An 11533-nucleotide genomic window follows, 5' to 3' on the forward strand; every position below is an offset into this window, starting at 1 on the left:
CTTTGTTCATTTATGCGGTCTACGTATAGTGACATTATGTATCGATTTTGTGACATTTAATTTCTAATGTAAAATGTGTATCTTGCCTCATGGTTGGGAAACAACTCAATAAAAGTTATCTTTCAGTAGGTACCCCCCCTCCCCAATGCTCTTGGTGCCTTTGTAAAAACTTTGGGGGGGAATGTATGTGAAGTCTTCTACGTTTTTTAATTGGAGCCATATTCTGATTAAATGTTCTCATATGATCATATTGTAGGCTGTATTTCAGTTTGATGGATTTGAAACTGCAATATTGAGATAGAACCAGTACTTACTTCTGCCTCGCTCCTTCATAAAGGCAATGAGCTCCTTGTAGTTCTTGAAGTCGTCTTCATAGGGCTGTGCCTCCACTGTGATATTCATCTCCTCCTTCAGCTTCAGGTAGATGCCCTCCGAAAGGAAGTAGTGCGGCCGATCGTCATGCCTGAGGTCGTGGAAGATGACCACGGCGCGGGACGTCCAGTTGAAATGCGTGTGCAGCATGTTGGTGAAGTCCCCCAGCTTGGTGCTGGACGGGCCGCTGCGCACGATGGTTCGATACTCGTCGCTCTTATCGAAACCGTACGCGGGTCCTCCAGCGGTGATGAGTGGGAGTTTCCAGTGGGATGCGAAGCGCCCCACGGAGGCGAGCGGGTACACGCAGCCGGGCCCGAAAAATACGTCTGGACGGATGTAGAGTTTGGCGTCCACAGCTACCACCTGGGCTCGGCTCTCGGCGCATGAACCCGCCGCCGGGTCCTCGGTGCTGTAGTTGAGGATGTTAATGGACCGGCCGAGGAGCAGCCCGTGTTTGCCGTGGAGATCTTCGTGCGCCATGAGGATGGCTGGGAAGACGCGTGGCAGAGCCCAGGGGTACTTGTGGTGGTTGTCCGGCAGCATCACCGCCACCGTTATGTTGCTCCTACACGACGGGAGAAGGCAGCAGGACACGGCCAACACCAGGCAACATCCCAGCGCTTCCCTGCAGCCCATGACGCACGCACCGAGGAGTCTAGTACGGCACCGGTTGGAGTGGAGAAACGACCGGCTGGGCACCCCCTGACGCCAAACATAAGTCTCTCTTTCCTTCTGTTTAGCTTTCGTCTTTCTCCTACTTTCTCTCAAAAGTCACTCAAAGTCAACAGTGGCGTCATATTTGTATTGTCAGACGGGCTGTGCCATGCGTCTCTGCCGCGTAAATCCACGTCAAAACGAGTTGTGCGCCCAAAGATGGACCTCTCCGGCAGTGAGTCGTCTTCCAACTGATGATATGAGGGGGAGGCAGAGCATCCATCCAGATGACTTCAACTTTAATAAAAGCAGCCCCTCATACTGCTCGGCCCCCACACGTCATACGCTGTAAAAAGCACAGTGAGTGGTTGCCGTGTCAAATAAATGACTTTTAATTTAATCGATCGGTCTAATGAACCCGGGTAAAATATTTAAATATTTGATCAGATTTGAACCTTTTTCAGGAAAAACCTACAATATTCTTTTTTATGTGTTTAATACGGGTTTGCCTTATCAATTTACAATCGTGACCCATTAACGGCATCCGATAGAAAAGGATCACAAGTTAGACAATGACAAAAGGCATTGTAACAAAATATACTTAATAAAAGATAACGCTCAACCCGATTTTAGTTTTCTTCAATGCAGTGTACAAATACAACTCCCCAAATAGTCGAAAGTCTCCCCCTGGTGGTCCTTACATGCGCTACTTTCCAATAAATCCAGTACTTTTATAAATTACAGAATCACTCTAATATAGCTGTGCGTAAATGTCTCAGTATTATTCGCTCTTTCAATTATCTTTTCCATTTTAATTATTTTCACAGCAAAAGGGAGTACTCTAAAGAAGTGGTCCCCAGCCTTTTTAGCACCACAAACCGGATTACTGTCAGACAATATTTTAGACAGGCCGGTGTTTGATGACGTCACGATTCTTTAGTGAACTTTTTTTTTTTTTAAAACCAATTCTGAAAATCAAAAGTCGCAAGCATCAATAAATCAAATAATTGCCGACTGCACATTGTTTTCGTCGCAAAAATCGTCCGTGTTTGAACTACAATCCAATTTCCGCAAAACAGACCAACCACAATCCTAAACGTCATTGTACTGTCTTTCCAGCCAATCATGTAACAGCACAACAACGTGCGTACCACATAAACACCACCATCCCAACTCAGCCTTCAACCCTTAGTTCCGTGGGGGAATTCTGCATGCGAACACGACAGTGTAACTATAATCATAAACGTGAATCCACTGTGCAACTTTACTTGCAGTATCCTCATACGAACAAACAGCACAAATATGCAGCGCAGGAACGCAGCGTGTAGGACTCGCTTGTTTCCCCCCATTTCCGGGTCAGTGCTCTGTGTGGCGCCCTGGTCATTGCTGTCCAATGGGAACACAGATCGTCACCAGGATGTGTATACGTACTTCACTTGCAAAACGTAGTCTGAATACGAACCGCACCAAACGAAAAAAAATAATTCCGTTTTTGGTCCGGACCAAACAGGCGGACTGAAGGACTTTTCTGGTCTGAATACACCCTAAAACACAGGTGTCAAACTCAAGGCCCGGGGGCCAGATACGGCCCGCCACATCATTTTATGTGGCCCGCGAAGACAAATTGTGCGTCAAATTCGTGTCATTACTAGAATTGCAAATTGTCTTCACTTTTAATATCTTTTTTTTTTTTAATATTTGACCAGTTCTTACTCATCTGATTTGAAAACGAGTTATTTGTCAGTTTGTTTTGTAGCTTTTACTGTATATAATATGAGGTGCTCAAACATTTATTTGGGTTGACAGTCATAATGGCCCTCCGAAAGAAGCTATGACTACAATGTGGCCCATGAAAAAAATTAGTTTGGCACCCCTGCCTTAAAACATACAGGAAAGTGGGCCCTTAAGGACTGGAATTGCAATTCTGAGTGTTTGGAAATGCATGCAAAAATGATAAAGTTAAACTTAATAAACTTTTGGTTGAAATTTTAGGAGGAACCTAAATTCATATTGATATATGCTCAAGTTTTGAATGCACATATCCAATTGTTTCATGTTTCAGTACTTTTTCCATAACTTCATTCAGCAGTTGGGGGTTTGCAACCAAAGATGCCCCAAGTTTAAGTGTAGAGGTGCATTTTAGATTCATTCAGAAATTTGACCCATAAAAGAACTTTTAAATTGTTTGTTTGTAATTTATATAGCTAGGAATCTGGGATATTAAAAAATGCATACAACAAAAACTAATATAACATGTTTTTACACACATCCCACCAACAAAGACTTTAAATGAATGCCTAAATGTACTGAATTTGTCAAAGCGTGTTGCCCTGACAGTTTCAAGTGCAGCTTTTTGGTAGTTAGCTTTAAAGACAATTTCTTCTTCAATGAGGCTCTGATCTTCATTCGTCACTCTTTCAACCAGTCGAGCAACTGAGGGGTGTAGTAAGTAATGATAATGTCAGCACCTTAAAAAGGAAAAAATATTAGTTAGAAGATTGACAGTAATTCCAGTAATATTTTTCAATATTCAACACACACACAAACAGGCGCGTGCTTACCTGCCCTGCGGAAGGCGGTCATGGCCTCCATCACAGCAACTCGCAAGTCAAACGCTCCGGCTTGTGCTCCATGCCACATCATGGCGAACTCTCCCGACACATTATAGACAGCAAGGGGATGAGTGGGGAACTGAGAAGAGACAGAAGAAAACGTTTCTCACTACATCTACACGGAGCTTAATGACAAATAACATTTTAAAACACTTGGAGAAAGAGGTCTTTTTTTTTTTCTTCAATTGCTCATCATTAAAACAGACCTTGTCCTTGACTTCTCTCACTATGTCCAAATACGGCAGACCCGGTTTCACCATTAGCATATCGGCTCCTTCTCTTACATCACGCTCCTGAGGCACAGAAGTGTTACACAAACTTCACCTTATAGCATTTGTAAACCAAATGTACATGTATACAGTTGGGAACATTCGGCATTGTGTTGAGGATGAACTTGAAATTCACTAAAGACTTTACAGGTGAACATAATAGGACCTTCTCAAAACCTTTGAATGCACAATTGTCCAATGTTTCAATATTTTTAGCACAACTTCCCATTCCTATAAAAAAAAAGGCAACATTTATTATTATTATTATTATTATTACTTCTGTGAGTCTTCCATCTCTCGATCTTTGTTGGAACTTGCTGTTGCTGAGAACATCCTGTTTGAATGCTCGCAATGGTGAGTTCCTTTTATTGATGAAAGTATGATGAGGGTGACATTATAAAGCAGTTCTACAATTGTACGATGCCGATGGCTTGACACAAGTGACTTGTCCAAATATTACCAAAACAATGAACAGTTGCACAAGTGCAACAAGAAGGTAATATAAAGTACACCAATTAAATTTTAGTGCAATTTGCTAACTCATAAAATGTCAGTTTTGTGTGTCTACCATATTTTCCGGGCTATAAGTCGCACCAGCCATAAAATGCAAAATAAAGAAGAAAAATACTTATGTAAGTCGCACCGGCGTATAATTTGGCGGAAATGTATTTGATGAAATCCAACACCAAGAACAGACATGTCATCTTGAAAGGCAAGTTAAAATAAAAATAGAATAGGCAACAACAGGCTGAAGGTACGGTATGCTAACGTTACATAAACACAAACAAGGAACTGAAAATGTGCCTGATGTAACATATTAAGAGTTATTCAAATAACTATAGCATAAGTAAGAAGAGTTATTCAAATAACTATAGCATAAGTAACATGCTAACAAGTTTATCGAACCATCTACGTCACTCCAAATCATTAAATCCAACAAAATCTTCATCCTCGTTGTCACTTATGAACAACTCCGCTAACCCCGGAAGTACAAGATACAGCGCTTTCTCTTCTACGTGGCTTTCGTCAGACTCATCGCCAGTTGCAGTTCCAATTATTCCACAGGCCTAGAGGGCCCTCATGCGATTTAGTGTGAAAATAACATCTGAAATGATATAATGTGATGATAATTTCACACATAAATCGCACCCCAGGCCAAACTATTAAAAAAAACTGTGACTTATTGTCCGTAAAATACGGTATGTTATGTGAGTAGAGTGAATACTATTGTTTACCACAGCTCGAATGGCAAGCCCTCTCGCTCCAGGAGGGAGTTGGTAGCAGCGCCTATCCCCAAAAGCTGGCTTGGACTGTGCAGCATCTCTGCACAGGCACCGCTAGAGGTTTCAATATGTTTAAATAAGCAATGTATTATACCTTTACTTACCTGAAGGGGCCATAATAACATGAAGCAAACTTGGCACTGTAGCTTAGCACTGACACCTGGAAATAAAAATATGCATAACATACATAAATCATTTGAATTAGGGTGAAATTGTTTTTTGCAACATATGAGAGGAAAACATATTGCATCTTGGTCCTGTACTCAACACTACCGAGCAGTACACTTTAATTTTGTTTGCGATACTATCATCGGTTTTACTACCATTAACTGGAAAACAGGATAGGGACTGGTCTAAATCAACAGATGATGTTGCCTTTTAAGATTAACTCAATAATAATAATAATAGTTTGCAATAGTTCTTTTCCTGTGCAACGTACCTTGTTTCCTATACCATTTGCAAGCAATGCTTGTTTTATGGCCCAGACTCTGCCATCCATCATATCAGAGGGAGCAATTATGTGACAACCTGCAGTAAAACACAGACTTTCAATATTGATTTAAAACTGGGGTGAAAATATACATAGTACATACATAGTATTTCTCACTATTCCCCCAATTTGCATACATTTCCCTTGTTGATACACAATACATATAATACATTACAAAACAACTTTATTTATATTTTATAACAGCTGCAGGGGTAACAAAGCACTTCACATATGGTAGTGGGACTACCACAAAGACATATTGAAACACAAATTTATATCCAGTAGCAGAACACTAACAGTCTATAGCCAAAGAATGCTCAACTTTAAATGAAATACAAATGATCAAAATGTTTTTTGAACTCAATCCTATGTACGTACTACTGTTAGTTTTTCTATCAAGTGAGAGACCTTATGATATATACTCAATATCTATTTTTCATGAAGTATTCTGAAATTCCATTATAGAGACAAGGAAACTTGCACAAGTGAATTTTTGTGTGAAGGCACCCCAAATATATGACGATTGACACTTTAAATGCTTGATAGATTAATAGATGAGACAGACAGACAGGCAGACAAACAGATTATACAAAACTGTGTTTACCAGCTTTGGCGTAGGCTAATGCCACTTCTGCCAGTCTCAAACAGCTGGCATCATTGTTCAGAGAGCCATCTTCATTCAAGATACCTGGAAGAGTAATGAAAATACATAAGGATTTTCTGTGCCAACCCACTGGCCATCTTATTAGAGACCACTGATCGATAAAACATTGCTGAAGACAGTCTATCACAAAATGTAACACTGACCACAGTGACCATGTGACGTGTAGGGACACAAGCAGACGTCACATGCCACCAGCAGATCAGGGAAAACAGATCTGATCTTCTTCACGGCCATCACGGCTGGTGTGTCATCTGTGTCTGCCCCTGACCCTCTGTCATCCTAAACCACAAAAGATCCGCTTATCTGCATATATTCTGACTTAAATTTAAGAGCAGGAATTTTGTTTTATACGGTGATTTTTACTTTCCCAAAATTTAACATGCAACATATTTTCAATATTAGTCCATATGAATCCCCTGAATGAATAAATGATTCAGTCCACGCATTAGTTCTCATTACTTCCAAATACAGTGACACTTTCCATTTATAGCCTTGCTCTCATTGAACATTCATTGTACATACCTTTGCTATATTTGCAGGCACCCCAAAAATCAGCACACACTTCAAACCGTTCATTACAAGCGGCTGCAACATTCCCTCCAGTTTATTCACTCCATATCTATGACAGGGAATACATTAGAAGCGTATTCATTACAAATTACAAAACACGATTGATTATTCATACCGATTTAATAATCAGCCTTAGTCATCTAACTTGTATTGCAAATAATACTAACTAAATTAATTGTCTAATTAGTACCTGGTGCCTATCGATTAATATTCTATGTTTCAGTATTTTTGGCCACAGATTTGTTATCAACTAATTGATTTTCAACAGTGTTGGTTGATACTTTAGTGCACTCCATAATGCCTCATTAGTTTCAAGACATGGTTCATCAACAATCAATTTTACATAACTAAATTCTTTACAATCAATGAAGTTGTTTAGTTTATTATTATGCCCATTCATAACATGCGTGCAATTGTTGCAATCAGACATAGAAAATCAACCAAACCAATAGGTCGGTGAAATAGCATGCTTCGACTGAAAATGACCAAAGTCTATGAGCGTGAAGACAATCAGAATTAGGAATGAGAAATGTTATATTGTTGTAAAATTTACCACCAAGTTTCACAACAATAATATCGCCCGTTTGCGTGTAGCACATGCTCATCTTATCTGTGTCCAGAAACTGTATTTTGTGTTCGATCCACCCTGACTTATGGTTTTTTATCTTAGGACAACACCCTATCATATCAGTTGCCATTTTTGCACACATTTTTCCACCCATCAACATGGATGGGGAATTCAATGTAGTCTCGAATTAAATACCATCTGGATTTTGTTTTGTTTTTCTCACCTGGCTTGTCCAGGCAGGCTTCCAATAGGCTCCACAGCATCAACATTGTCTCTATACAATTGGCAAGGAACATGGAGTAAGACCAAGAGAAAAACTTACAACCCATTATGCCTTCATTTAGTTGTAACAAACAGAAAATCAAAGCCCCGTACTTAAAATGTCATTGAATTTCATATAAAGATAACGTTTGTCACTTACGTGATGAAAATTGGGTATATTAAGTTTTCTGCTTTTATATCTGTGGCACAGGTCTGCCAGGATCTTAATGTTGGATGGAAGTAGCCACTATGAATGATGGATTGTGCTGGTACCTGCATCTTGACCCTGGGACAGACAAATGCTGTACACACAAATATAGACAATGAGCAGAAGACATTGGGAATGTCTCCATGAATAATCACCTCATGCACATCATTGTCCTTCATCACGGTTCAGTCAGCGTTAAAACTGACCAAGCATGCGTGAAGCTGCTTCTCAAACAACTGTGGTTTACTAAATGGCTTTTTAAAAGTCTATTTATATATTACTACCAAGTCCATTAATGAGCATAAACACAACACTATAAATTAGGTTGTAAGCAAACACTTTTGACACATTTTTAACATTTTGTATCGGGTGCGTTTGAAGACATCGGGAAAACTCAAGTGAGTGGTCACCTCTGGCAGGAAAAATGTTTGAAGTTACGCCAAATTTAAAAACGACGTCGACAAGAAACGAATAAGAAAACGAAAGAATTAAAAACTGTACTTACCTAGAGAAACTAGTCAAGTCCAACAGCGTGACTCTCCTTCAGTGGATTGACTAGTAGATTTTTCTTCTTCTTTCGATTCGACCCACACTGTTAATACCTCGCTAGTTATCACTATCGCCATCTAGCGACTCGGTGGTTGCTAAAAACAAAACAATTATACCAGGCATATCCCATCAAACGAATAATTACATTGTGGCACGTATCGTATCGTTAGCATTAATTTGACACGTCATAACATTGGGTTATTTGGAAAAAACGGACGCCACAAGTAGTAGTGTATCGGCCACCATACTATTGCATGGTATTCTCGCGATGTTGCCGCAACGGTGAGATAGAAAATGACGATGCTAATGCCGTGTTAGCATTGTGCATTGTCGCTTTTCCACAACTAAATGGAAAAGACAGCACTCCACTCCGATTGAGGTACAGAAACGCGTAGTCACACAATTACTCATAATTCATAACTCAATTCAAGAGTTATATGGAACGCCAGTTTGACTGTTTCATCTCCGGTAATGTGTTGTTTGCTAGAACTTGTGTTGCGATGAGGCTGGCTCCAATGTTAAGCTCTCTGCGACGATGCCTCGTTGTCTGCGCTTCAATATGGACTGAATTTAACAGTTTTCGCTTGGATAACACTAGCTGATATGCCAGAAGACATACGAATGTGTGCGAGAAAAATGTGTGCATATACGGCCAGTCGATGCTGCTAAACTAATTAAATAAAGGTCATGTCCTCACACTTTTATTGTCATTGTTTTCTAGGAGTGTTTTCTGATATCCAGAGACTCGGAGTACATCTTGCATCTGGATGGATTCAGAGATGTAGCCAAAAGTGAAGTGTCTCTTATGAGCTTTTTGACCTCCCTCGACCAGACACACTTGGCAAGTCTTAACTCCTCTTAGGTGGCATCTACTCAGGGCACCAGTTGTTTTTCAACAGTACATATCTAAGTGAACATCCAGATTTCTCCACCATGCTGTTCTCTTTACGCGAACTTGTTCAGTGGCTAGGCTTTGCCACTTTTGAACTCTTTCTTCACTTACTGGCGTTGCTGGTTTTCAGCATGCTGGTTGCCCTTCGTGCTGACATGTTCACCGCCACGTTAAGCTGGTGGCTGGTGTTCGTCCCCTTGTTTGCCGCTGATGGTCTCAGCACCTACTTCACAGCTATAGTATCCATCCGGCTTTACCAGGAGAATGAGAAACGCCTGGCAGTGCTGCGGCTGCTTTGGGTGCTGACGGTGCTCAGTCTGAAGCTGGTGTGTGAGGTGCTGCTGTGCCAAAAGTTGGCGGAGCAAGAACAAGCCAGAGACCTTTGGTTTGGCCTCATCGTCTCACCACTGTTCATCCTTCTGCAGCTGCTGATGATACGAGCATGCCGAGTGAACTGAGGAGGTGGTTGGATGTTTAACATTGCAAGAAGCGGTTTTCATCTGCTGTCAAGAAGTTTAAAGCACAACAAGGGTCTGTGCTTCAGTTTGGCTTTATGGCACCACCTTGTTTGTTGTGAACATGGATCAAAGCCGTATGTTCCACGTGTTGCACACATTTAATTTGTGTCTGTGTTTCTAATTCAACCAAACTGAACAAAAACTGTCACTGTGTTTGGTTGTTTAGATATACAGTGCTTCAAAATGTCTGCTGTATTATGGAGAAAGTCCTACCTTTGTCTCAATGTATTTTGAGAATTTTTTTTACGTGTCCATTCCAGCAACTTTTGACCTTGACGTTAGTCATAGTCACGTGATTTTATGCTAAACATTTGATTTGCTCCTGACAATAAAATGAAGTCAACGATATAACAGCTTTGAGAGCAGTCAACAGACTGGGTTTTCACACATTTGTGAGTTGTTGAGGGTGCATGGTGTGAGATATTGCGTGGATATGGGACATAATAGTGCCTCTTATTTGTGCAATAGGTGATAGACAACCTTTGAAGAAAAAAACAATGCACATATGCACACAACGCAGTGAGGTACCGTGGGATAAGAAACACGGCACAAGCAGTTGCACCAGTAATGTTTTCTTCTTGGGTTGGAAAATTAAGTTTAAGTGAGTCACTTTTCCTTTTTATTTTGCCTGCTGCCCACACATGTGCACATAGATGACACGCATGTTGGCAAATGGCAGCGGTGTCTAAAATTGGCCATTGTGCGGAAAGTACATGGCGCTCTGTATATGTAGATTTAGCTAAGACTTTGACAAGATATTTATGATTTGTTATTACTGCAACTTAAGATGTATATAAAATGTAAATAAACCAATATTTAATCTTGTTCTTTTCTGAGAAGCTACTAGCGGGTAAATCCTGAGTAACCCGGCCAGTGGGAGTCTAGCACTCCTTCATTTAACCACAGGGAGGCGCTTTTGCCTTGGTGACAGAAAACATTACTTTTACGCAAGCCAAATCACTGGTTTCACATTCCATGAAAAATCTAATAGTCAGCATACGTAGTCATTTATAATTTGCGTGTTATTGAGTATAGGAACACTAGCATGTAATTGCCATTAAAGCAAAAATTGCCTTCAGTTATGTCTGATTAAATCCGTGTGGATTTTTTTTATCTTTAAAGGCGCTTTGTTTTGTTTATACATATACGTAAAAGTTAAATCAATAAGCGAGTTGACAAAAGCATGATTAATAACGCCCACAAGCACCAGATGCGCAGTGTCAGTATAGTACGTATCCCATGAGGTTTATCCGAGGCGCAATGATTGCTAGTTGGAATTTGTGACTGGGATTTCCCCTTGAAGAGCAATGTGCGCTCTTCGCGTACTTAATTCTTTTGTCATTGCACTCATTGTGCCACAAAAGGCTTGGTAATGAAAGTTTGATGAGGTACAGTAATCTCTTGTGTGCAGTCATCAGGGTGCTGATTCATACAAACCAATCCCCTTCTCGGGTCGCATGTTGTTTTTTCCAACCGGATTATCGACAGGTGGAATATTGTATGCGAGCGCAAAAACAGCAAACGCGCAAAGTAAAATACGATTGTTTCTGCAGTTGTTCCCTCGTTTTTCTGTCTACTTTTAAGCGAGGGTTGTTTTATCTATGCAGATGTAAAGAACGT

The 11533-nt window shown here is 40.5% G+C and overlaps 4 protein-coding genes and 1 long non-coding RNA gene across 5 annotated transcripts in view; 2 read left to right on the forward strand and 3 right to left on the reverse strand.

The window, feature by feature from the left end:
• LOC119131704 (atrial natriuretic peptide receptor 2) overlaps positions 1 to 1191 on the reverse strand; it is a 47771-nt gene extending 46580 nt beyond the window's left edge. The window contains exon 1 of the mRNA XM_037266356.1: positions 315 to 1191. Within this exon, the coding sequence (XP_037122251.1) occupies positions 315 to 1011 (697 nt within the window). The 5' untranslated portion in view covers positions 1012 to 1191. The remainder of the gene's footprint in view (positions 1 to 314) is intronic.
• LOC119131662 (lymphocyte antigen 75-like) overlaps positions 1 to 11533 on the reverse strand; it is a 1013224-nt gene that overhangs the window by 118638 nt on the left and 883053 nt on the right. The gene's annotated exons all lie outside the window — the stretch shown is intronic.
• LOC119131775 lies at positions 1004 to 1429 on the forward strand. The gene is made up of 2 exons (XR_005099707.1): positions 1004 to 1093; positions 1187 to 1429. It is a non-coding gene; the product is annotated as an uncharacterized LOC119131775 (long non-coding RNA).
• Positions 3201 to 8604, reverse strand: alad (aminolevulinate dehydratase). The gene is made up of 12 exons (XM_037266439.1): positions 8460 to 8604; positions 7907 to 8048; positions 7709 to 7759; positions 6870 to 6966; positions 6491 to 6626; positions 6288 to 6371; positions 5633 to 5721; positions 5298 to 5353; positions 5146 to 5233; positions 3848 to 3934; positions 3591 to 3720; positions 3201 to 3497 (listed from the first exon to the last, which is right to left on the reverse strand). Exons 2-12 carry the CDS (start codon positions 8023 to 8025, stop codon positions 3439 to 3441), a joined length of 996 nt encoding a protein of 331 aa, XP_037122334.1. The 5' UTR covers positions 8026 to 8048; positions 8460 to 8604; the 3' UTR covers positions 3201 to 3438.
• tmem203 (transmembrane protein 203) lies at positions 8575 to 10989 on the forward strand. Its single transcript, XM_037266465.1, has 2 exons — positions 8575 to 8882; positions 9225 to 10989. Exon 2 carries the CDS (start codon positions 9437 to 9439, stop codon positions 9851 to 9853), a length of 417 nt encoding a protein of 138 aa, XP_037122360.1. The 5' UTR covers positions 8575 to 8882; positions 9225 to 9436; the 3' UTR covers positions 9854 to 10989.

Source organism: Syngnathus acus, chromosome 12 (assembly GCF_901709675.1).
Source record: "Syngnathus acus chromosome 12, fSynAcu1.2, whole genome shotgun sequence".
Classification (NCBI taxonomy): Eukaryota; Metazoa; Chordata; class Actinopteri; order Syngnathiformes; family Syngnathidae; genus Syngnathus; species Syngnathus acus.